We start from the raw sequence: 27,569 nt of genomic DNA, 5'->3' as shown, positions 1-27,569 counted from the left end.
TTAGGATTTCTGGTTTGAGCATGGTAGATTAAGCCAACACAGAAAACAAAAAAATACATAAATATTGGATAAAACATTCTCAGAAAAAAAACTTTGCTACATAACCAAGCTTGGCAGGAATAAAGGCACATCTCCAGGTGTTGATGAAAGATAGACCTTGAAACCAGCACAGGGAATGGAGTTGTAGCTGCAGTGGCCTGGGGGGATGTGGCCAGGGATGCTGGCCTCAGAAACCAAGGTGATGAGTAGAGCCAAGATCCCTGCTAGACTGAATCTGTCCCTCCAACAAAAGGGAATGGGGAGAAAGTCTTTGGGAGCACAGAGTTGGAGGTTTCCTGAATGAAGTGTCATTCAAGCTGGTCTCATTCATTCATTCATTCATTCACCCATTCACCAAGTACTGTGCCAGGCACTACACCAACTACTGGGAATATAAAAGACCCAGCCACTGGCCTCATGGAGTTTGCAGTTAGTGGAGACAGCATTAAATGGGCAATTACAATGCAGAAGCTCTACGTGCATTTTTTTTTTTTTTTTTTTTTTTTCAGAGAGAGAGAGAGAGTTTGTTAACGGGGAGGGGCAGGAGGAGAGAGAGAATCTCAAGCCAACTCCATGCTGAGCATGGAGCCCAATGTGGGGCTTGATCTCAGGACTCTGAGATGACCTGAGTGGAAATCAAGAGTCAGATGTTTAACCAACTGAGCCATCCAATCTCCCCTCCAAGCTCCCCTCCACTTTTAAAAACAGCTTTATTAAGATAAAATTCACATGCCATAAAAATATACCTTTTTAAAATGGTTTTAGTATATTCATATTGTTGTGATTCCACCACCACTATTGAATTTCAGAACATTAAATGACTTCAATTAGCAATAATCGCGCCTCGGATAAACCTCATTGGCTACGATACAGCCACTGCGCAAAGCTACTTCAAAAAGAAACTCCATAACCATTAGCAGTCACTTAGTATTTTCCATCACCCCAGCTCCTCGTTACTAGGAATCTATTTTCTCTCTCTAGAGGTTTCTCTATTCTGGGCATTTCATTTAAAAGGAATAACACAAAAAAAACACACAAAAAAAAATAAAAGGAATAACACAATATGTAGCCTTTTATGTCTTCTTTCACTTAGCATGTTTTCAAGGTTCATCCATGATGTAGCGTGCATCAGTATTTTGTTCCTTTCTATGGCTGAATAGTAATAGTCCATTGTACACATATACTTTTGTTTATTCATTTGTCAATTAATGGAAATTTTTGGCCATTAGGAATAATGTTCCTATGAACATGCTCATGTGTAAGTTTTTGTGTGGACACATGTTTTCAATTCTTTTAGATATATACCCAGGAGTGGAATTACTGGGTCATATGGTAATTCTGTGTTTAACATCTTAAAGAATTGCCAAATTGTTTTCCAAGTTACCATTTTATATTCCTTACCAGCAATGTATGAAGTTTCCATCTGTGTATAACTTTTGATGTTTACATTCTTGAATTGGAAATCAACCTCCCAGAGTTGTGCCTATCAGGAGAAGAAGGTCTTGGCTCTCTGATGGTACTGCAGAAAGGGTGATGAACAGCTTTGCCTGTCTGGGAACAGAGGGGCTTCTTTTGTACAACAATAGGGCTCTTCTGTGTGAGCCCCCAACAGGGACAGCCTCACCTAGTTTCTCTCACAGTGTGAGCTCTGTGAGGCAAGGGCCATTTCTCATCTTTTCCACTATGTCTCCAACCCTTACAGCTATTCCTGGCATGTAGTAGGTGCCCAATAAATATTTGTGGAATAAATGATTGGATCAGCCTCTTGCTTCGTCTGTCCAGTTACCTCTTCCTGCTTTTGGGAATAGCACTCCTTTATTCTTTGGGAGGGCTGCTTCTTTGTAGAATCTCCTATGGGTATGTGGGCTGCCAGACCCAGCACTCTTTCTAGCTACAGGGACCATGAATGACCTAAGGCTGGTCAACCTGGAATCTTCATTAGGATTTTTTACAGTGAACTTAAGAGATGATAGGCAGTTCCTTTCTGGTAGGAGAAGACAAAGATGCAAGATGGAAGAACTACAGTAGCTACTTTTCCTTCTGAATGCACAGCTTTCCTGAGAGAACAAAATCAACACATAGATGGGCAGAGAGAATCCTGATGGAGTTTGAATCCCTGGCCTTGTGAACTGGGTTTGTATTAGCAGAATCTTCACTATTATAATAGAGGTGGGAAAGTCTTCCAGGAGAGAGAGATAAGTAAGCCGTGAATAAGTAAGGAGTTTGAAATATCCAAGGTGAGAAGTAGTGAAATGTAAGTGAGGAATTCAAAGTCTTCTCTATCGTTCAGCAAAAAAACACCACTAAGAGAGGGAGAAGGCAAGACATCATATGGGAGAAGATATCTGCAATAAACTTATTGACAGAGAATTTGTATCCAGAATATATAAGGAATTTCCAGGGGCACCTGGGTGGCTCAGTGGTTGAGTGTCTGCCTTTAGCTCAGGGTGTGATCTCGGGGTCCTGGGATCGAGTCCCATATCGGGCTCCCCGCACCAAGCCTGCTTCTCCCTCTGCCTATGTCTCTGTGTCTCTCTCTGTGTGTCTCATTAATAAATAAATAAAGTCTTTAAAAATAGAATTTCTATAATCTCATAAGACAGACAACCTAATTTTTTAAGTGGGAAATAGACACTTCACAAAGAGAACTTTTATGTACTCAATAACCATATGAAATGTGCTCAAATTCATTAGTCTTCAGGCAAAGACTATTTTCAAACCACAATGAAATCCCTCAAGAGAGCCACCAAAATGTGTAAAAAGTAATAGCACTGATACTGCCAAAGTTTGGTGAGGCTGTAGGGCATAGAGAAATCTCATACATTGCTAATTGGAGTTTAAATTGGTATAACCACTTTGGAAAACTGTTTGATCATGTGGTGGCCCTGAGTACACAACTTAGATCTCCCTTCAAGACAGCCTGCTTCAAGGGGGCTAGTTGGCCAATAGCCTCCAGCTGCCGTACCTTTGGATCCACCCCAGTGTTCATGTTGAGGCCATGGTTTTTCTAGGCTGCTCCCAGCCAGGGACTGTGCTAGTTGTGCAGAGGTGCTAGTTCCAGGCCATCCTGAATCCTGCCTTGCAGGTAGCTCCTATGGTGGACACTCTGTACACTGGGCTCCCTGACAGCCTGGCTGGGACTGCAGGCTTTCACAGTGGTCAGACCTGCATTGTGGTCTGGAGGTTCCTCATGTCTGCTTTTCCTCCATCTCTCTTTTATCCTTCCCAGGAATTGCCCCTGTAAATTTCTTGCACATCGAATTCTACCTTGGCATTTGCTTTGTGGAAGACTGAATTGACAGAGGCAGTATGTACTAATACTGTCTGACTCTAAGCCCACTCTTGGACATATTCCCAATAGAAATGAGTGCTCATGTCCACCAAAATATGCTTATAGAACATTATTAATGGCAGCTAAAAGAAGATCAATGTCTATCAACAGTGGACAGAATGGATAAATAAAATTGTGGTTATAGTCAGGAACAAGACAAGAATGTCCATATTGTTATTTAACATAGTACTGGAAGTCTTAGCCTCAGCAATCAGACAACAAAAATAAATAAAAAGCATCTAAATTGGCAGGGGAGAAGTAAAACTTTCACTATTTGCAGACAACATGATACTCTATGTAGAAAATCTGAAAGACTCCAGCAAAAGATTGCTAGAATACATGAATTCAGCAAAGTAGCAGGATGTAAAATCAACATACAGAAATCTGTTGCATTTCTGTACACCAGTAATGAAGCTGCAGAAAAAGACACCAAGGAATTGGGATCAATCTCATTTACAATTGCACCCAAAACAATAACATACCTAGGAATAAATCTAACCAAAGAGGTAAAAGATCTGTACTCTGAAACTTTATAAAAGAAATGGAAGAAGACACAAAGAAGTGGAAAAGCATTCATTCATGTTAATTGACTGGAAAAACAAACATCCTTAAAATGTGTATAACTACCCAAAGCAGTCTATACATTTAATGCAATCCCTATCAAAATACCACGAACATTTTTCACAGAGTTGGAACAAACAATCCTAAAATTTATATGGAACCAGAAAAGACCCTGAATAGCCTAAACAATCCTGAAAAAGAAAACCAAAGCTAGAGGAATATTGATTCTGGACTTCAAGCTATATTACAAAGCTGTGATCGTCAAGACGGTATGGTACTGGCACAAAAACAGACACATAGATCAATGGAACAAAATAGAAAACCCAGAAATGGACCTACAGCTATCTGGTAAAATAATCTTCAACAAAGCAGGAAAGAGGGGGATCCCTGGGTGGCTTAGCGGTTTAGCGCCTGTCTTCGGCCCAGGGCGTGATTCTGGAGTCCGAGGATCGAGTCTCGCATCTGGCTCCCTGTGTGGAGACTGCTTTTCCCTTTGCCTGTGTCTCCGCCTCTCTCTCTCTCTCTTTCTATGTGTGTGTCTCTCATGAATAAATAAGTAAAATCTTTTTAAAAAATCAGGAAAGAATATCCAGTGAAAAGAGAACAGTCTCTTCAATAAATGGTGTTGGGGAAACTGGACAGCAGCATGCAGAAGAAGAAACTGGGCCTCTTATACCATACACAAAAATAAATTCAACATAGATTAAAGACCTAAATGTGAGGACTGAAACTATAAAAATACCAGTGGAGAATACAGACAGCAACCCCTTTGACCTTGGTCATAGCAACTTTTTACTAGACACGTCTATAGAGGCAAAGGAAGTAAAAGCAAAAGTAAACTATTAAGACTTCATCAAGAGAAAAAGTTTCTGCACAGAGAAGGAAACAAAACTAAAAGGCAGCTTCTGGAATGGGAGAAGGTATTTGCAAATGACATATCGGATAAAGGGCTAATATCAAAATCTAGAAAGAACTTATCCAACTCACCACCCCCAAAACTGAATAATCCAGCTAAGAAATGGACAGAAGACATGAATATACATTTCATCAAAGAAGACATCCAGATGGCCAACAGACACATGAAAAGATGCTCAACATCATTCATCATCAGGGAAATACAAATCAAAACCACAATGAGATACCACCTCACAGCTGTCAGAATGTCTGAAATTAACTACTCAGGAAACAACAGATGTTGGTGAGGATGCAGAGAAAGGGGAACCCTCTTGCACTGTTGGTGGGGATGCAAACTGGTGCAGCCACTCTGGAAAACTGTGTGGAGGTTCCTCAAGGAGTTACACATAGCGCTACCCTACGATCCAGCAACTGCATTACTAGGATTACTAGGTATTTATCCAAAGGATACAAAAATACTGATTCAAAGGGATCCATGTACCCTGATGTTTATAACAGTCTTATCAACAAGAGCCCAAATATTCATCAACTGATGAATGGATGAAGATGTGGGATACACACACACACATACACATGCACCACACACACACACACACACACAATCGAATATTACTCAGCGATTAAGAAAAATAAATCTTGCCATTTGCAACGACGTGGATAGAGCTAGAGGGTATTTTACTAAGCAAAATAAGTCAGTCAGAGAAATACCATATGATTTCACTTGTGTGTGTAACTTAAGAAAACAAAGCAGATGAACATAGGAGGAGTTAAAAAAAAAAAAAGGAGACAGGGAAGCAAACCATAAAAGACTTTTAACTATAGAGAACAGACTGAAGGTTGGTGGAGGGAGGTGGGTAGGGGGATAAGCTAAATGGATGATGGATATTAAGGAGGGCACTTATTATGATGAACACTATGTTATATTTAAGTAATGAATCACTAAATTCTATTATTGAAACCAATATCACACTATAAGTTAACTAACTAGAATTTAAATGAAAATTTGAAATAAAAAATTAAATATAAAAGTAAAACTGCTATTCATATTGTGGACTAGAACACAGCAATGAGAAATAACAAGAGCTATGCATGATAGCATGGATAAACCTCACAGCCGTAATGATGAAAGAAGCCAGATGGTCAATGGGCCTCATCAAGTCAGGAAAGGAATATAGAAGGAGGGGGGTTGTGGAGACTAATCTCATTCAGATTTATGGAAACCAGTACCAGTAGAGAGAGTGGTGATCTTTTGGGGACTGTGGTAAGCAGCCTTTAAGATAACTCCCAGTGATCCCATCTCCTGGTTTCCATGCTTTTGTGTTAACCCCTCCCTTTTGATGCAGATAGGACCTAGGAACTAGCTTCTTTTTTCCTCTCTAGCATTATTAAGAAATAATTGACGTACAACATTGAGTAAGTTTAAAGCGTACGTGATGATTTGATATATGTAGGTATTGTGAGATGACTACCACAATAAAGTTAGTTAACACATCCATCACCTCATACCTTTTGTGTGAGTACGTGGTGAGAACGTTTAAGATTTACTCTCCCAGCAACTTTCAAATATATAATATGGTATTAACTACATTCACCATGTTGTACCTTCGATCTCCAGAACTGATTCATTTTATAATTGGAAGTTTGTACCCTTCGACCAAATTCTCCCCATTTCCCCCACTCTCCAGCCCCTGCCAATCACCAGTCTACTCTGTTTCTGAGTTTGGCTTCTTCAGATTCCACATACAAGTGAGATTGTATAGTATTTGTCTTTTTCTGCTGACTTATTTTACTCACTGTAATGTTCTTAGGATTCATCAACATTGTCTCAAATGATAGGATCTCCTTCATTTTTATGGTTGAATAATATTCCATTGTTTGTACAATACCACATTTTCTTTAACCATTCATTCTTTTTAAAAAGTTCATTTATTTATTTGAGAGAGAGAGAGAGAGAGTGCAGAGGGAGGGGCAGAAGGAGAGAATCTTCAAGCAGACTCCCCGGCTGAGCACGGAGCTTATTGGGGGGCTGGATGCTGGTGGGGCTCCATTGTGGCAGGCAGGGTACCCACTGAGCAGGGACCTCATTGCATGGTTCCACTCCACAGCCCGTGATATCATGACCTGAGCTGAAACCAAGAGCTGGTTGCTCAAGCGACTGAACCCCCAGGCACCTCTTTATCTGTTCATCCTTGATGGACAGTTAGGTTGGGGACTAGCTTCTAAGTAACAGAAGGAGTAAAAGTGAGTGGCTGTCTATTCTGAGATGAGCTTACAACAAAGACTTCCATTTCTCTCTCCTATTCCTTGCCCCAGGGGAAGATAGCAGCTTCTTATAGAAAAGGTACAAGTGGCTGGAACTAATGAAGGACCTGAGGCCTGACAATGGTGTTTGAGTGAGACTGAAAGAGGATTCTATGCCTTGAGATGCCTGCAGCCCTGGCTGACAAGTTGAATGCAGCTTTGTGAGGGACCCTGAACCAGAGGACCCAGCAAAAGGGCACCCACATCCCTGACCCACAGAAATTGTGAGAAAATAAGGGACTTTTGTTTTAAGCTGCTAAAGTTGGGGTAATCTGTTTTCCAACAATAGATAATACAAGCACATTGCTTATCACTCAAAATCACTAAATAAAGCTCCTGAAATCTCTTTGAGAGATGCAACCAGGGGAAAAACTGGCCACCTCCAAGAATGTTTCTTTTTTCTTAAGGACAGTGACAATCACACACATGTATATTCTTTTTAATTGTGACCAGCAGGAAGCTCAGAGGCAAATTTATGGTTCAGTTTTAATAATTATGCAAGGCCTTATGACCTGCTTATCTGTGTTCTTACTCCTGGTGTTTCCCTTTATTCTGACTTTTTTCCTTTGTCTGGTTTTTCAGTTCATTTTCACATTTTTCTATACTACATTATGTTAAGCCATCTCAAATTCACCTTACAGAGAAGCAAAGCATTCATAATAAAATTTTTGGTTTTTTCATAAATAATTTTTAAAGATATTTAAGTTTGCACCTGTTGAACACGAAGGTGCTCGGTGGGGAACAACAGGTAATGGAAGCATGGCTCTGGAGCTCTGGGCATTGGCCAGGGATAATTTGGATTGGGTCAAAAAATATCAAATAATAATGACAGGAAAGGAAAATACGCTGGCAATTGATGATCACCCCTCCCCGGGGGGAGGGGCCGAGGGCTCCCTCAGTCCCGCAGGCTGGTGTCTTTGGAATTTATTCTTCAGCGCCCCCTGCCCCTTTCGCCCCTCAAGCCCCGCCCCGCCCCCGGCCCCGCCCCTCCCGGCCCCGCCCCCTCCCGGCCCCGCCCCCTCGGTCCTGCCCGCCGCGCGCGCCGCGCCGCCTCAGTCTCCGCCTGCCGGTCCGGCCTCCCGGCGGTTGCGCGCCCCGCCCCTCCCTCCGCGCCCGCGCGCGCCTTCTCCGCCCCGCCGGGCCCTCTCCTTTCGGGGCGGTTGGGCCGCGGGCCTGTGGGGGCGGGGCCCAGAGGAGGCGGTAGAGCCAATGGGGCGCGGCGGCGGCGGCGGCGGTGGCGGCGGCGGCGGAGGCGGCGGCGGCGGCGGCGGCGGCTGGGTCGGGCCCCGACGGGCGGCGGCGGCTGAGGTGGAGGCGGAGGGAGGCGGCGGCGGCGAAGGCGGCGGCGGCGGCGGCGGCGGCGGGGGGAAGATGGCGGCGCCCGTCCTGCTGAGAGTGTCGGTGCCGCGGTGGGAGCGGGTGGCCCGGTACGCAGTGTGCGCCGCCGGGATCCTGCTCTCCATCTACGCCTACCACGTGGAGCGGGAGAAGGAGCGGGACCCCGAGCACCGGGCCCTCTGCGACCTGGGGCCCTGGGTGAAGTGCTCCGCCGCCCTGGCCTCCAGGTAGCCCGGCGGGGGGAGCGGGCCGGGAGCGGCCGAGCGCGGGGAGGGCGGAGGCTGGGGGTGGGGAGCGCGCGGCGGGAGCTCGGGCCTGGGGGGTGGCGGGGACCGGGCCGCGGGGGGACCGACGGCGCTGCGAGGTGGCCGGGGCGGGGGGCTGCGGCCCGCGGCCGGCGGGAGGGCCGCGGGGGTGGCGGTGGCGGGGCGGCGAGACGGCGAGGACGGATGAGGTGGCGGAGGCAGCCGGGAGGCCGGAGCGCGCCGGGAGCACTTGGGCAGGCTGGGGCCGGCCGGGAAGGAGCGCCAGGGCTCGCCGAGGGTGGGTCCCGGCCGGCTGGACAGATTTCCCAGTCGTGGCGGGCGGAGCTGGGTCGGGAGTGTGGGACCCTGCGCGGGGGAGCCGCGAGGTCACCGTCCGCCGCTCGTGCCGGCTGGTTGCAGCCCGAGGCTGTGCGGCCGGCGTGGGCTCGGGGCTTGCCTTCCCACCGTCTCCCCGCTGCTAGGACAGGTGTTCTGTGGTCAGGCCTCTTTGTACTCAGCGCTAAGGAGAATTTGCAGACTTCTTGAGACGGTGACATTTGCAGACAGACACGAATTTGACCCTACTCTGGAAGAAGATACCGGCACTTAACATATCTGATTTCTTGGATTCCCCCTCGTTTATTTCCGTGCGCCCAAGAGGGGGAATTGGCCTGACTTTGGGTCTAGTTAAAGCTTTCTTTACCTAAAATAGAGGGGTATGTCAAGTGTAGTCAATAGAGGGGCATTAGGTTGACTTTTAAACATTGTAGATTAATGTAATGGGAAACTCATAGAAGATTAAAAATACACACCTTGCCTAAGTAGAGGGATTGGTTTGTTTTACTGATAGCTTCAAGTTTTTAAAAATGTTCTAGTGATTTATCTGTCACATTCTGTTTTCTGCACTAGGTTTTCCTAGGCAAGTTAGTTTGGAAAAGAAGAGGAATTTACATCCTGAAGTGGCTGCTTTTTTTTTTTTTTTTTTAAAGAGGAGAGTTCATTAAAAGTAGCAAACGTAAAATAAATGACTTCAAAATTGATAGGTTGCAATTTTTATAGAGACATGCTTAATATGTTGCATTTCTTAACAGTAGTTATATTCAAGCAGTCCCCCCCCCCCCCGTTGATCTGTAAATTGCTAGGTAGACGGTAATGTATAGCTCACTAGTTTATTTTGACCTACATATTGGTGATTACATGAACAAGCAAGCATTGGAGTTTGTCTTGTTATTGTTTACAAACTTCAGGTTGCCAATCTTTTTCTTTCCACTTAGAGGGTTCTGTCTCATTTGCCCTTAAACCAAAATCCTGTGCTTTAGTGGGAAAGTAGTCATCATTATTGCTACATTAAACACATGTTTAAAATGTAGATATTAGTTAACAGTTACAATCTATCAATGTGACAGAAAGCTCACATTTTTGGTTGGGTATTTTGAACCAAGTCAGTAGACTTAATAGATTCAGCATCCCTTTGAGAACCAGAGTGTATTTTATGCAAACATTTGTATGTTTATTTCACTTCCAATGGAAAGGACTTTTATACTTAAAAGTTCCTCGCACCCAAAGTTACTTGAATGAATATGTAGTGAAGAGTCCATCCAGCAGTAGATTTCAAGTGATTTTTAAGAAAAGGAAATAATAACTTTTGATACTAGATTAGTATGCAGTTTAGGCAGATTTATCACCAATTTTAGATTTGCAAATGTTGTAGCCTATAATAAATTAAACTGGACCTTTTAACTTGTGGGCATGGAAAGAGTGCTTTATGTTATTCAAACTGTATGATTAAATTTTTAAAATTGACTTTCCTTTAAAAAGGAGTGTTTTTGAATCATGCAATAAGTATAGACTATAAATATTTTCACATATCCTTTAAGATCCATGTTTTTGTGCCCTTTTAAAAATTTTTTTTTAAAGATTTTATTTATTTATTTATTCATGAGAGACACACACACACACACACAGAGGCAGAAACATAGGCAGAGGGAGAAGCAGGCTCTCTGCCGGGAGGCCGATATGGGACTTGATCCCGCAGACACTCAACCACTGAGCCACCCAGTAGTCCCTCTTTTTTAAATTTTTAATAAAGCACCATAAAATAAATAACATCAAGTAGAATATTGAGTATATATGTATAGTAAGTATATATAAGTATATAAGTAAGACTAAAAATAAGTGGATCTCATCATAGGGTTTTTTTTTTTAAGATTTTATTTATTTATTTGACAGAGCACAAGCAGGAGGGGTGGCAGGTAGAGAGAGAGGGAGTAGTAGGCTTTCTGCTGAGGGGGAGCCTGATGTGGGGCTCAATCCCAAGACCCTGGGATCCTGACCTGAGCAGAAGGTAGATGCTTAACCCACTAAGCCACCCAGACACCCCTCTTTATAGTTTTTTTTTTCTTTATAGTTTTAAATGTGAATTTAATATGTTGTGATTGGAACTAATGTTTAATTGTGTAGCTGTGTACACAAAATATTTTAAATCCAGTGTTCTCTAAAGGAGGATAGGTAAGAAATAAGACATGGCTAACAAAAGGAGTTTATTTTCCATAAATAAAGTTTATTTTCCATAAAATTATTTTCAAGACATTTATTCAGTTTGATCAGCCTGTTTATAGACTACTTGCAAAACTACATATATGTATATGCCATATATATGTGTGTGTGTGTATGTATATATATATTTAATGGAGGTTCAGAAATTTGGAAATTAAAATGGCTTGAGTCCGATTTATAGACCAGTTTTTTTTTTTTGGAATAGGGAGAATAAACATCATTAAAAGTTTTTGTTTTGTCAGAATGGCTTTAAATAAAATCACATTATTGGAGACCTCAAGTAATTCTTTTTATTTGACTTCAGTATTGTTGTTACTTAGCAGAAGTATTAAAAAATATGACTATTTTAGGAAAAGAAAGTCTGAGCCCAGGTTAGAGGGAGTAGAATTGCAGATAAAGGATAAGAAAAATTATGTGATTTAAAGAATCCTGAGGAGAGTCCTCTACCAGAACCCACTGTTAACTCATGTGACTTTGGATTGCTAAAACCCACTTTATTTTCATTTCTCAATCCTTAACTCTCTTGATCCAAATAGAATAGAGATTAATGAGAGAATCTTGAAGGATGTGTGTGTGTAAAGTCCTCAAGTATTTTGGGAGCCAACTCTCTAAGGGAGTAATTCCCAGACTTTGGATTTCTTTCCTTTCCTTTTTTTTTTTTTGAATTTTACTTTTAAGTAATTTCTGCACCCAGTGTGGGGCTCAAACTCACAACCCAGAGATCAAGAGTCACATGTTCCACTGATTGAGCCAGCCAGGTTCCCCCAGACTTTGGATTTCAAAAGGAATCCACCCCCCCCCCCCCAAATTGGGAGGGTGCAGTGGAGTTGCCAGTTTTTCTGTTTGTTTGTTGTGTTTTTTTTTTGGCCAGGTCTAGCCAGTAAAAACAGCAACAGTAACTCACATCACTAGCTACTTTCACCATCATTTCATTTAAAGAAAGGATATTTTAACTCAATTTGTAGACAGAATTTTAGAATAGAAGAATCAACTAGCTTTATTAAAAGATTTTCTTTTTTTTTTTTAATTAATTAATTTATTTATTTATTTATTTATTTATTTATTTATTTATTTATTTATTTATTTTTATGATAGTCACAGAGAGAGAGAGAGAGAGGCAGAGACACAGGCAGAGGGAGAAGCAGGCTCCATGCACCGGGAGCCCGATGTGGGACTCGATCCTGGGTCTCCAGAATCGCGCCCTGGGCCAAAGGCAGGCGCCAAACCGCTGCGCCACCCAGGGATCCCAAAAGATTTTCTTTCTTCTCCTTATTTTTCCTCATTTTTATATAAATCAGTAAATAGTCTGTTGCAAAGCTGCATCAGTTTCCCAGTCAACATTAAATAACCCTCATCTGGTACAGAGCTCAGATCCAAAGATTCTGGGTGGGCTCCTACCTCTGCTACTTGTTAGGCTGTGGTCTCAAGCAAGTCACTTATCTTCACGGAGCCTCAGTTGCTTTTTGTGTTAAATGGGGCTGTTAAAACCTACTTTGCCAGATGAATAGTGAGACTAATCATGATATAAAGAATAAATACCTGGATGATACCTGGAATAAATTATATACTTAGTTATAGCTATTATCATTGATTGGAGGTATCACCTTTTTTTGCAGTCTCTGATAATAAATGCCTCTAAGTAGTATAAGTTTTTTGTTTTAGTTATAGTCATTTATGTATTTTTTAAAATACATAATTTATGAGGGAGGTAGAGGGATAAGCAGGCTCCCTGCAAGGAGCCCAATGTGGAGTACGACTCAGGACTCTGGGATCATGCCCTGAGCTGCAGGCAGACTCTAAAACACTGAGCCCCCCAGGCGTCCCTGTGCAAAATATTCTTGATAGGTATTTTCTGCAAGTTCCATTAGACCCCCTCTTTTTAAAAAAAAATTATTTATTCATAAGAGACACACAGAAGCAGAGACATAGGCAGAGGGAGAAGCAGGCTCCCCTCAGGAAACCTGATGTGGGACTTGATCCCAGGACCCTGGGATCACGACCTGAGCCAAAGGCAGACGCTCAACCACTGAGCCACTTAGGTGCCCCAGGTCCCCTTCTAAAAAGGATTTTTATGTTAAGATTAGCACAAGTGATCCTTAAAGATTAATAGGCTTGACAATTCTACATTTTTAAAATAGCGTTTGAAAACTATCAATTCCTCAAAAAGTTGCCTTCTTTTGCAAAATGTTGAACTAGTACCTCTCATGGCTTAAAAAAAGGAGTAGTGCCATCTACTTACTACCTCTTTTATTGAGATCTATTTTTTTAAGATCTTTTTTTAATTATTTTTTTAAGATCTTATTTATTTATTCATGAGAGACACAGAGAGAGAGGCAGAGACATAGGCAGAAGGAGAAACAGGCTCCGTACGAGGAGCCCGATATGGGACTTGACCCTGGAACCCCAAAATCATGACCTGAGCCAAAGGCAGATGCTTAAGCACTGTGCCACCCAGGCATCCCTTTTTTTCTTTTTTTAAAGTAAGCTCTATTGCTCAACATGGGGCTTAAACTCATGACCCCAACTGAGCCAGCCAGGTACCCTGAGATCTTACATTTTTAGAATAGAACCTAGAAGTCTTTGCTGCCCCTTGCTTTGTCCACCTAGACTCAGAGGTTAAACAGCTTGCCCAAGGTAACAATTAATGGCAAATGGGGACTAGAAGCCTAGCTTCCAAAGTACTTATTTAAGGACTGCCCCCCCCATTCTTTTCAGTTGAATTTTTTTTTTAAAGATTTTATTTATTCATGAGAGAGACACAAAGAGAGGCAGAGACATAGGCAGAGGGAGAAGCAGGCTCTCCGTAGGGAACCCAATGCGGGACTCCATCCCAGGACCCTGGTATCTCGTCCCGAGACAAAGGCAGAGGCACACGCTCAACCACTGAGCCACCCAGGCATCCCTCTTTTTTTTTTTTTTTTAAGATTTTATTTATTTGTTCATTTGTTCATGAGAGATACAGAGAGAGAGGTAGAGATGCAGGCAGAGGGAGAAACAGGCTCCCCATAGGGAGCCTGATGTGGGATTTAATCCCTGGACCCCCAGGATCATGACCTGAGCCAAAGGCAGACGCTCAACCGCTGAGCCACCTAGCCGCCCCTTCAGTTGAATTCTTGTATAGATAATGCTTCACATTCAAAGATACTAAAGCAAACATGGTGAATAGTCTTTTTCATACCCCTTCACTCTGACTTGAAGTTCTCCCTCTCCGTAAGCAGCTGTGAAACTTTCCAGAGCCATTTTATGCATATACAAGCATAAATATGACCATATTTTTCTTCCCATTTTTAAACAAAGTTATCATGTTATACATTCTGATCTATACCCTACTTTTTGCTAGCATTCTTTCCATCACCATATGTATTTAAGTGCTTATATTCGTACTTGGTGCAATGTTAATAACTGCTAGTATGTAAAAGAAAATTTGTTCTAGAAGTTAGTTTTGACTAATAAAATATTGGTTCTTATGTTATTGTTTCTTGGTCTGGAAATTTCAGAAGCAGTATGAACTTAGAGTATAAGAGGAAAGAATACATTACGAAGAGTAACTGGACTGCCATGTGTTAGAGATAACTGTTAATATGTAAGATAATGTTTACTGTGTGCAAAGCAGTGTTCTAAATGCTTTACTAATTTAATTCTCATAACAGTCCTATGAGGTGCTTTTTTTTTTAAGATTTTATTTATTTATTTATGAGATACAGAGAGAGAGCGAGAGGCAGACACACAGGCAGAGGGAGAAGCAGGCTCCGCTCCATGCAGGGAGCCCGACGTGGGACTCGATCCTGGGTCTCCAGGATCAGGCCCTGGGCCGAAGGCGGTGCTAAACCACTGAGCCACCCGGGCTGCCCCTATGAGGTGCTTTTATCACCATTTTACAGATGAGAAAACTGAGGCACACAGAACGTAACTGAAAGTTGATTTAGATAGTACGGTGGCAGAAGCCTGATTCTAACCCAAGCAACCTGTCTCAAAAGTCCAAGCTCTTTGCTACTACTTTGAATTCCATTTAGATATGATATTGATCAAGTGATACCTATATTAGCCAAATATTTAAAACTATGCAAACATTGGTGCCTTTTTTTTAACATCTGTATGCCAAAAAATGCCTAGATTTTGCATTATAGCTTTTACTTGTTTAGAGCAATTTTTGGAAAAGCAAGGACATTATTATGAAGGCGTGGTATTCAAGAAGTTTCTGGAGTATTTGCTTTCGAAGCCTAAACTTGTGAAGACAAGGCATTTGTCTCACCTAGTTAGTGAACAGGCATGCAGAGGGGTGAGCTATCAGGAAGACTTAGCAGAATTGCTAAGAGAAGGAAGATAAGGGCATCTAGGCACCTGGGGTGGGAGAGGAAATTGGTTTGAATTTGTACTAGGGTGGGGAAGCTCTTTCCGAGAGAGGTGTTGAGTCATGGATCTACTGTACATAGAATCAGAAGAATTGGGCCTGGGGTGTGGTGCTGGCTAAACCACGATACAGAAGTAGAATTTAAGAGGGATTCATTTCCTTGATGATGTGGAAGACTCCAGGGAACAGCAAGAAGAAAAGCAGAAGATGGTGGCCATTTGAAGGAATAGCAAGTGGTCCTATTTGAATGATAGACCCACTTGGGTGGAGAAAGGACTGGAATCTAGAGCTTGTCCAGAAAAATGCAAAACCAGGCATTCTTGTAAACCACATGCTCTTGTAAACATGGACAAGACTTATACACACTGATCCTGGGGTTTCTCTTCTCTGTAGTATTTATATTCAGTTGTACTAGACAGGTATTAGATGTTCAGTTTCCAAAATTCATTCCCCCCAACTCCTAGTTCTGTGGCAGTGCAGCAGGGATTTCATAAGCATTTGATTCACATTTTAACATGTTAAACTTTAAAACATTTATAAGCATGTATATATTTTCAAATGTATAACATGCTAAATCAGTAGAGACCACTGATTTATACCACCAGGTTATCTCAATGGTGTTATGCTAGATGAAAAAAAAGTGCCAGTCTTTAAAGGTTACACACTATATGAATCCATTTATATAACATTATTGAAATAACAAAATTATAGTGATGGAGAACAGATTAGTAGTTGCCAGAAAGTTCAGAATTGGGGAAAGGGTGGCTTGGTTAAGGAAGGTAGCATAAGGGAGCCTTGTTGGGAAGGAATATTCTGTATTTTAATTGTGGTTACACTGAAGCTACAACTAATAAAATTGCAAACTGGTGAAGTCTCAGTAAACTCTAGATTGTACTAAGGTTAGTTTCTTGGTTGTGGTATTGTACTCTAGTTATGCAAGGGAGGTTTGGTGAAGTGTGTTAGGGACCATCCTGTGCATTTTTTTTTTTTTTTTTGCAAATTCTTGTGATTTATAGTTATTTTAAGATAAAAAGTAAAAAAGCAATTATTTAGAATATTTGAGGGAAAATAAGCAAAAGGAAAAAAATAAAAATATCCATAATGCCAACACTCAGGATTGCTTTCTGTGTGTAGATACTTGAATTTTTAAGAAGACTACTGATTAGGATTATAGCTTTATATTGGTATTTAAAAAATTCAGGCTAGTGCTTGTTTGCTCTTGTAAAATTATATCAGCAAATTCACTACTATAGAACTCTCATTGCTTTATGGTATAACATGTGACTGCCTTATGCATAATATACTGATGTCTTGATTATACAATTTAGTCTTAGAGATTTAACTTAGAAATGTTCTTCTACTTAGACTTTTGGACAGGTACAATAAAAGCCTTAGAGCATTAATGTACTATTAAAAAAAGATTAGCATTTGCAACTGCTAATCTCTTTGGATCAGGTTTTTCTTGATACTGTGCAATCAGAACAGAACAAGTCTGACCGCCCCCAATTATCCATAACTTAAATAAAGTTTGTGTTAATCAAAAGACCTTCATTGTAAATGTTATAAACTTGAGCTTTTAAAATATACTGATAGAATGAAATACTGTTTTAATCTGTTTTTCAGTATAGATTCACATAAAATTTCATTTGGAAAAACATTCTTTTGCCAAAAAATTCTTTTAAACCATTAGATTATAAACTACAGTTTCTTTTGTTATAAAGCATCTGTAATTTAGGGGAATGTCAAGATGCTGTTGTCCTCTTGTGTGATAATTGGCCTTTTCAAAGAGAATCATTGTTTTTGAGAAGTAAAATCATGGAAGATCCATGACAAAATAAGAATTAAAAGTGGAGTATAATCAATTCTTCTGCTTTTAAAAGTTTAATTTACTTCTGCTTGTGCATTATGCTAAGAGTAAAGATCACAGTCATTAAAGCAAGAGTACCTGGATTGAATTGTTGGCTGCATAATTTGGTCTCTCTTCTCAGTTTCCACTTCATAAAATGAGGGTAACAGTAGTGTCTAACCCAGGATTATTGGGAATATGAAGTACACCAATCCATCAGTATGTATAAACAGTCTTAGCACAGTGCCTGGCACAAAAGTAAGTGCTCGTAGATGTAGCTAATATTTAAAAAAATGGTTGAGATCATATTGTACATATATCTTTTTTCCCCTCATTTAACAGGTCACAACTATTTTTTCTTGTTCTTAAAAATTCTACTAGTAATGAGTGTAAGAGAATGTTAGGAGCCCTGTACCCTTGTCATTGGGTATTCTCATTATTTAGACCTTTATGAATTTGTTTTATGGAAAATATCGTCTCTGGCAGCCGTGGTGGCGCAGCGGTTTAGCGCCGTCTTTAGCCCAGGGTGTGATCCTGGAGACTCAGGATTGAGTCGCACGTCGGGCTCCCTGCATGGGGCCTGCTTCTCCCTCTGCCTGTGTCTCTGCCTCTCTCTGTGTGTGTCTCTCATGAATAAATAAATAAGTAAAGAAAAGAAAAATATCATCTCATTGTTTTGATTTACATTTCCCCCCAAGCAGAAGCAACTTTTAGTTGGTTTTCACATTTTTATTGTTTTTTAATATTTTATTTATTTATTCATGAAAGACACACAGAGAGAGGCAGAGACACAGGCAGAGGGAGAAGCAAGCTCCATGCAGGAGCCCCACATGGAACTCGATCCTGGGTCTCCAGGATCACGCCCCAGGCCGAAGGCAGGCGCCAAACCGTGGAGCCACCCAGGGATCCCCTTCATGTTTTTATTGTTTGCACTTCTCTTTAGTCTTGCCTGTATACATCTTAGAATTTTTATGTTGATTAGACAAATGCCTTATATATTTAGAGGATATGGATATTTTAACATTTGTTAATACTTTTGCCATGTTCTTTTTTCTTTTTTTTTTTTTTTTTTTACGATTTTATTGATTTATTCAAGAGAGACACAGAAAGAGAGGCAGAGACACAGGCAGAGGGAGAAACAGGCTCCCCACATGGAGCCCCATATAGGATTTATTCCCAGAATACAGGATCACGCCCTGAGCCAAAGGCAGATGCTTAGCCGTTGAGCCACCTAGGCATTAATTTTTGTAGTACATAGATTTTTTTTTAAGTGTGCAAAAATTTTAATTATTTTTCTATGTAATTTTTTCCCATAGGTTTTAAGATTAGAAGGGCATGTCTCATTCTGATGAATGAGTATTTATGATTTCTTTTAGTTTTGAAAAAAAAATTACTTAATCATGTAGAATATAGGTTACAGATGAACCTATAACCTAATTTTTGTATAGACATGTTTAATGTTCACTTGAATTTCTTCTGGAGATTGCCTGTTTATACCTTTGTGCATTTATTTCTCTTCTAAGTTGTCTTTTTTTTCTTATTGGTTAGAGGGAATTCTTCAGGTATCACAGTAATTTTTTGTTGTATGTATTACATATATTTTCTTGTTTCTCACCTTTTTTTATTTTTTTATTTTTTTTAAATACTCTTAAGGCATTTATTTATAAAAACGTTCTCTGCCAAGATTTCACATTAGCTTAAAATTCAAATCAGTCTTTACATTTCTCTACTGAGGACTCCACCTCAGTGTATGACATAAAAGCACCTTCTCCAGCAGTGAGTGTTACCAGCATCCACACAGTGAGCCCCATGGTCAGCCTCTCTGTTCCCCAGGTGACCCAACTAGATGTTAATACTGCTCTGCTACAGGGTAAAAGCTCCTAACTCAAACTCATTGGAAAAGGGGTGAAACTTCTGCAAAGTGCACTTTAAGAAGAGGTACTGTTTGCTCATGAAAAGAAACCAGTGAGTCCTCTAAGAATAATAAAAGGGGATATTTTACAGTTAAGCACATGGAGTGAAGAATTCGGACGTTGCTTTGCTGGTCCAGGCTGTTAATACTCTTCTTGTTCCTCCTGTGGGCCTCCTTCATCAGGTATCACAAAGCCTTCATCTGTGGCATAGAGAATGTCCACGATCCTCTGCAATACAGGGTTGTTTTCCCCTTCGTTCTCCTGGCAAATCAATTCAATGTTTCTTAGCTTTCCAAAGTAGAAATCTCTCTCTTTGTCCAAGTCTTCGACGGTAAGTTTCAATACATTGACCTGCTGCATCAATTCAGCTGCTTCATCATCCCCGTTGCCCACACCAGGATTCTTTCGCACCACACCCGAGCCAGCCTTAGGGGTTGCAGTAGTTCTGTGTGTTGCAATGGGCCTCTGTGGAACTGCACTGCTAGAGCTGAGAGGTTTCTTCGGTTTGTTCAGAGCTGGAGCAACAAGGGAGGGAGCCACTGCAGTTTCTTGACCTTGTTTGGCAGCTACAGGGTCATAGTCTTTTCCATCATAGTTTGCATCAAAAAACTTCTTGAACCACTGAACAAATTCAAAATTGTCCTGAAACTTTCCTTTTACTAATTTGTCCACAGGAATTATTTTGTCAACACTCATTCTCTTAAAACCTGCTTGTAGTATTTTGAAGTTCTGGATGTATTCATGCTCTAGTTTAGCCTGGAATTTCACTTTCTTCAAGGCAATGGAGCCAGGGAATAGCATGTCCATAAACCGACAATAGGCAGCCCCTGAGCACAACTGTGCAATCTTTGTCAGATTCAGCTGCAGAGACTCATTGATCCAGGCCAGCATATCATGTCGACTTAGGTTATCACTGGTGACGAATGTTGAGTATACGTTCACTGCCATCTTCGGCTATCGACGGGACCGTGTCCACTGCCTGTGCCCGGCTTCGATTCCATCTTCATTTCGTTCAAACCGCCCGACCCCCTGTTTCTCACCTTTTAATTTCATTAATGGTATCTTTATTCAACAGAAGTTGAAACTTTTTTATGTGATGCCATTTTTGACTTCTTGGTAACTTTTAGGTTGTTTTCTTTCTTTAATCTTATTTAGCAAACTCTCTAGCATCCTAAGTTTTTTTTTTAACTTTCATGTATTTTGTTTGAATTTTTTTCATATCTAGCTCCTTTTAGTTTGAGTGGAATTTACTTTAGTGTGGGACGTGAGGTAGGGATCTAACTTTTCTAAATTGGTGGGCTTTTGCCTAACTCCATGAATTGACTTGACCATATTTGAAATGACACAGGAATTTCTTTATATGCGTAGGGTCTCTTTTTGGATTCTCAATTCTGTTCCAGTAATATGTTGTCTGTTTTTCTACACATTTACATTACTACAGTCCCTCTCTCCCCTGTGGCTTTAAATAGTTTGATATCTGATAGGGCAAATATGCTCATTTTAAAACATTTCTTTGGCTATTCTTATGCATTTACTGTGTCAGGTGAATTTTAGAATTTATTTTGATGAGCTCTAAAAAACCATTCCAATGAGATTTTGAATAGAATTATTACTAAATTTATAGATGGATTTGAGACAGAGTCAACCTTTACTTACATTTTCCCATCAAGGAACAAACATACCTATTTATTCTGGAGTTGCTAACCTGTTATTATTTTAACCTAGATGCCCATTGTAGTTTTGTTTTGTATATGATGGATGTAGTGCTGGAAATTAAGAAATTTCATGATGGTATTCTGAACAGGGATCCCAGTAACAGAATTCTCTCCAGTCTATAGCCACTCTTTTCAAGTATATAGGGTCCCTGAGGAGGAAATTTGTATTAATATTTGTACCTGCAAATGAAAACTAAAATACTTTGCATTTTATTCTTAACTGGGACTTGGGCACTAAACTCCCAAGACAAAAGACTGGAATGAGCCCAGCTGGGTTCACATGGAAATGCTTTTTTATTTTTTTCTCAATCCAGTTAAGCCTAAATTGTTTCAAACTAAAACAGGCTGTGAGATGGACCCCGTTCATCTCTTCAATTCTCAAACATGGCTAGATTTTTCCCATGTGATGTGAGCAGAGCCTGCTCTATCTAACTCATTCCTGTCAATGCTCAGGGCCATGTAACCAGAGAGCACGTTTGCTTGGGCTGACTGCTGATCTGGCCTTGGCCACATGCCTCAGGCCTTTTCTGCCTAAGTAGTAGGTTTGGCCCTGGTTCTCACTTAGAGAAAAGAAAGCCCTCTTGAGGCTTACCTTTTAATGGTGATTCTGTCCAGTATCACACACACCCAATCAGTGCTCTCAAATTTGTCCACTTTCTTCCTGAGAGTCAGAGAAAAAGAACAGTCAGGGAGACTTGATCCCTCACTTCTAAAGATAACACAAAAATTTTCAGCCGTTCTCAGAAACATTGGTTTTTCTCTTGGGTTGTTACTTGTCTCTAAACCAAAAAGAGTTGGAGTAAAAAACTGGCTAAGTATTGCACATAACCCATATCCTTTCTTAACTATGCATCAACCTGCAGTGGGTGACTTATTACTCAGGAGACGTTCTCTTCCCTTGCTTAATGGTTCATGACATGTTCTTGATTTTCCTCCTACCACTTGGTTCCTTCTCAGCTTTCTTTACTGGCTTATCCTCCTGTACCTGCCCACTAAATGTTGACACACCAGGGATCAGTCCTACACCCTCTTGTCAGTCTTTCTTTCCCTAAAGTCACATCCATATCCATGGCTTCACTCAAAGATGAACCTAAAATTTAGATCTCTAGCCTGGAAATTTATGTCTCTAGCCTCAATTTTTTTTTAAAGATTTTATTTATTTATTCAACGAGAGATGTACACAGAGAGAGGCAGAGACACAGGCATAGGGAGAAGCAGGCTCCAATGCAGGGAGCCCAATGTGGGACTCGATCCTGGGATCCTGGGATTATGCCCTGAGCTGAAGGCAGATGCTCAACCGCTGAGCCACACAGACATCCCTCTAGTCTTAAAATTTATCTCTCTCCTTTGAACTCTAATTCTGTTTATGTAATTGCCTGCTGGACATCTCTGCTAGGATGTCTTCAAAGTACCATATTTAACATGTCCAAGATTTAATTAATACTCTTCCCTGGGACACCCGTGGCTCAGTGGTTGAGCATCTGTCTGCCTTGGCTCAGGGTGTGATCCCGGGATCTGGGATCGAGTCCCATGTTGGGCTCCTTGTGAGAAGTCTGCTTCTCCCTCTGCTTATGTCTCTACCTCTTTCTCTGTGTCTCTCATGAATGAATGAATAAATAAATAAAGTAAGTAAGTAAGTCTTTAAAAAAAAATTCTTCCCCTGAAAATGCTGTTTCTCATTCCAGTGAAAGGCATCACCACCTAAGCAGTTGTGCAAAGCAGAAACCTGGGAGTTGTCTTTGGTTGTTTCTCCATGAAATCCAATCAGTCAGCAGGTCCAATTGTTTTTTTTTTTAATCTTTTTTTCTGATTTGTAACATACACATGGAAGAGTCATTGAGCTGTGCATCTTTTTTCATGTAATAATCACAAACTGTAACCCTTGTAGCCAACAAACATTCAGGTCATTAAATAGATGATTGTCAGCACTTCAGAAAGCCCTCCTTTAACTCTCTCCTTATTAAATATTCTCTTCCTCCTTCTCAAGATTAACTGACTTCTTTTATGATAGTTTCTTACTTTTCTACCTAAGGTTGCATCTAAACTTGGTAGTTTAATTTTCCCTGCCTTTTGAACTTTATAAATAGAACCATTTAGTTTGTATTCTTTATTCCACCTCAGCATTATCTTGTGAGCTTCATCTGTTTTATAGAGCTATAGTTTGTTTCATTGCTGAATATTCTGTTAGACAAACGTATCACAATTAACTTACTCCTTTTTTTGAATGGACATTTAAATTATTTTCACTTTGAAGCAGGTATGAATTATGATGCTATGAGCACTTTTATGTATTTTCAATTTTAGTTGGTAATGCCAAACTGTTTTCTAAGTAATTGCAATAATTTTGATTCCTACCAACAATATATCAGATATCCTGTTATTCTACCTGTATGCCAACTCTTGGAATTGTCAATCTGTTAAATTTTATTAACCATTCTGGTGTATATGTAATGGATTTTTGTGGGTAGTTGAGATGTATTTCATATACATTAAAATGCAAAGATTTTAAATGTACAGCTTGAAAATGTTTTCACATATGCATGTGCATTCCTATCACCCAAGAAAGTTCTCTCATGCTCCTTTTCGGTCAGAAGCTGTTATTCTGACAATCCTGCTTTGACTTTTATCACTATAAATTTGTTTTGCCTATTCTTGAACTTGATGTAAATGGTCTCATAACAGTATGTACTCTCTTTTGTCTGGCTTCTTTTGCCCAACATAATAATGTTTTTTGCAGTTCATCCAAGTTGTTGGTTTTATCAGTTATTTTTTATTGCTTAGTGCCATTGTATGATTTTACACACCCACATGCATGCACACTCTTATTTCTCTAGGGTATATATTGAAGGGTGGATTTTTGGGTCATAGGGTAGGTGTTTAATTTTATTAGAAACCACAGAATAGTTTCCCAAAGTGGTTGTTCTGTTTAAATTCCTATTTGTTTTTTTGTTTTTTTTTTCTTCTTATTTATGATAGTCACACACAGAGAGAGAGAGAGAGAGAGGCAGAGACACAGGCAGAGGGAGAAGCAGGCTCCATGCACCGGGAGCCTGACATGGGATTCGATCCCGGGTCTCCAGGATTGCGCCCTGGGCCAAAGGCAGGCGCCAAACCGCTGCGCCACCCAGGGATCCCCCCTATTTGGTTTTAATTTGCATTTCCCTGATTATTGATGGGGTTGAGCAGCCTTTTATATGTTTATTGGCCATTTGGATTATCTTCTCTTTGAAAGACTCATTAAAGTCTCATTAAAATCTTTTGCCCATTTTTCTGCCTGGTGTTCATCTTACTCATTTTGAGATACATTAACATATGTTTGTATATCTGTATATATGTATATTGTAAGATATGTATATACATATACATATATATTTTTTCAGGTAAGCTATATTACAGATATCCTCTTCTACCCTGTTGCTTGCTTTGCCTTTTTGTTTTCTTAAAGGTGTTTCATTAACAGAGATTATTAATTTTAACATAAATAGCCTTCTCCTTCATAATCGGAGCTTTTTGTATCCTAGTGTTGAAGATATTCTGCATGAAGATACTTTCTATTAAATTTTGCCTTTCACATTTAGATCAACATTCTTTTTTTTTTTTTTTTAATTTATTTATGATAGTCACAGAGAGAGAGAAAGAGAGAGAGAGAGAGGCAGAGACACAGGCAGAGGGAGAAGCAGGCTCCATGCACCGGGAGCCCGACGTGGGACTCGATCCCGGGTCCCCAGGATTGCGCCCTGGGCCAAAGACAGGCGCCAAACCGCTGCGCCACCCAGGGATCCCTAGATCAACATTCTAAGTGGAATATTTTTAGTGGTCTGGGTTGGAGTCAACTTAATTTTTTTCCTGTATGACTATTTAGTTATTATTATTGTAGCACCAGTTTAAGATCTTATTCTCCCTTGCTCTGTAGAGTTATTTTTTTCATAAATCAGCTGATTGTGTACAAAAGGATTTGTCTGGGCTCTTGTATTCTATTCTTCTATTTGTGTGTCCTTGTGCCAGGGTGCCACTATCTTAACTACTCTATTTCAGTAGTTCTCTGGGACTATGTCCCTTTCATTTCTGGGACCAGGTAGGTCCAGACCTTTTCAGAGAGTCTTTGAGATCAAAAACTATTTTCATAGTAATAATAAGATGTTATTCACCTTATTTTACTCTTTTCCCTCACCAAGTGTACAATAGGTTTTCTAGAGGCTGTATGACATGTGATATTGAAACAGATTGAATGTAAATGCAGGTATGAGAATTCCAACTGTCTCCTCTTAAGCCAGATATTAAGGAGATTTACTTACAAAAATGTAAAACACTGCCTTTCTTTTCATTAAATTGTTATGTTTTGGAAAACAGTTATATTTCATGAAGAATTTATCCCTGTTAATATGTAATCTGTTTCTTGTTTTTTTGTTATTTTTGTTTTCATTTTTTTAAGGTTTTTAATTTATTTATTCATAGAGACACAGAGAGAGAATGAGAGGCAGAGACACAGGCAGAGGGAGAAGCAGGCTCCATGCAGAGAGCCTGACGTGGGACTCGATCCAGGGTCTCCAGGATCACGCCCTGGGCTGCAGGCGGCGCTAAACCGCTGCGCCACCGGGGCTGCCTATTTGTTTTCAAATTTTTATTTAAACTCAGTTAACATACAATGTTATTTTTAGATAAGTAAATATTTCACAATTTTGTGTTAACTTCAAATGTGATAAATATAGTAGGTAAAATCACATTAACTAAAATCCTGTAGAGTCTCCAGTTTGAGAATTACCTGATCACCAGTAGGTAATGAGTCTTGGTTATTGTTTGCCCCTTGCACTTGCATATATGTTTTAGAGTCTGCTTACAACGTTCTGCAGAAATACGCATTTGGCCTTGAGTAATACTGTTAGGGAGAGGTTTTGCACATCTTCTTAACAATTGTTAAAGAAAAAAGTCTACACAGAAATACATTATAAAAAAACAAGAAAGCAAAGTATATCTGAAAAATATGAAACTTTAACAAGGGACATAAAAAAATTCAATAAATACATGACACATAACTTGAATAGGATAACTCTCACATCAGAAAGATGTCAATATGCCCTCTAAATTGTTGTGTTGTGTATTACTAGATACACTTTTGCATTTTGTCATTTTAAAATTGAGATATGCCTTAAAATTGAGGATACCTTCCAGGGGTGCCTGGGTGACTTAGTGAAGTGTCTGACTCTAGATTTCAGCTCAGGTCATGATCTCCAGGTTTTATGATGAAGTCCTGTGTTGGACCAGTCCTATGGGGAGTCTGCTTGGGATTCTCTCTCCTCTCCTGCCCTTTGTCCTGCTTATGTGCTTGCTTGCTCTCTGTCAAATAAATAAGTAAATAAATCTCTAAAACAAAAGAAATTAAAGAAACCTTCCATTCATTTCTGGCAATGTTGTAGTAGTGAAGAAGTTTTATTTATGAACATCTTAATGAATTTATTTTACTTATTTTCCTTTAATTATAAGCACAAGTCACCTATGATATAAAGACAAAACAGTCTGGGATGCCTGGGTGGCTCGGTGGTTGAGCGTCTGCCTTTGGCTCAGGGTGTGATCCCGGAGTCCCACATTGAGCTACCTGCAGGGAGCCTGCTTCTCCCTCTGCCTGTGTCTCTGCCTCCCTCTCTGTGTGTCTCTCTTGAATAAATAAATAAAATCTTAAAAAAGAAATAAAGACGAAACAGTCTGTAAGTCTAAAAGATGTATTTTAATAGGCCTAAAAGAAAAATCCTCAATCACAAAACAGGAGTCTGTTCATGTGGCAGTGTCCTTTTTTTAGTGCTGCATAAAATTGTGCATCTTACATTGAAGGTATTTTGGACTTGATAAAACATAATTTGTAAACTCAGTGTAATCCCAGTGAATATTTCCACAGGCTTTTCAAAACTTGATTCTAAGGTTTCTATGAAACAGAACCAAAGCAGAATTTTTCATAAAAAATATGAAAATCAATACTCATGAAGAAGGGGGTTGCTGCTGTTAAAGTCAGTGTTAAAGCTGAAGTAATGAAAGGCTCCAGACAGACAGGTTATCCCTGGAACAGAGTTGACAGTAGTGACATAAACTGTTTATGTTTATAGAACTGTTACAGGTAATAAAACAGTGAATTCTTCAATAAGTAGTGTTGGATCAACTTAGTAGCCATTTGAGGAAAAAAAGCTAGCTTGTCATCTCATAAACACAAAGACTTTTATTGAGATGTAATTCACAGATAGGAAAGTATACATATTTTAAGGGACCAATAATACATTTGTGAGTATACACACAGAATCTATCATGTAGATCAAGATATAGACTATCTCTGGCATCCCCCAAATTTCCTTTATATGCCTCCCAGTCAGCCCCCCTTGGTAAGCCACTTTTCTGACCTCTATGCAGAGGTTTTGGTTTTGAAGTAAATCATATAGTAAGTCTTCTTTTGTGTTTAGCTTCTTTTGCTTAAC

General features: G+C 40.1%; 1 protein-coding gene, 1 non-coding gene and 1 pseudogene across 2 annotated transcripts in view; 1 reads left to right on the top strand and 2 right to left on the bottom strand.

Annotated features, from left to right (window-relative positions):
* Positions 1-785: 785 nt before the first annotated feature.
* On the bottom strand, positions 786-927 carry LOC144319852 (U4 spliceosomal RNA). Its single transcript, XR_013385554.1, has one exon. It is a non-coding gene; the product is annotated as a U4 spliceosomal RNA (small nuclear RNA).
* Positions 928-8,472: 7,545 nt separating this feature from the next.
* The window catches only part of VKORC1L1 (vitamin K epoxide reductase complex subunit 1L1), a 68,765-nt gene continuing 49,668 nt past the window's right edge, over positions 8,473-27,569 (top strand). Inside the window, exon 1 of the mRNA XM_077908371.1 lies at positions 8,473-8,712. Coding sequence (XP_077764497.1) covers positions 8,519-8,712 — 194 coding nt within the window. The 5' untranslated portion in view covers positions 8,473-8,518. The remainder of the gene's footprint in view (positions 8,713-27,569) is intronic.
* On the bottom strand, positions 19,129-20,406 carry LOC144319778 (microtubule-associated protein RP/EB family member 1 pseudogene; annotated as a pseudogene).

Source organism: Canis aureus, chromosome 8, assembly GCF_053574225.1.
Source record: "Canis aureus isolate CA01 chromosome 8, VMU_Caureus_v.1.0, whole genome shotgun sequence".
NCBI lineage: Eukaryota > Metazoa > Chordata > Mammalia > Carnivora > Canidae > Canis > Canis aureus.
Note: the sequence above shows the minus strand (reverse complement) of the source record. Positions and strands in the feature narration are given on the sequence as shown.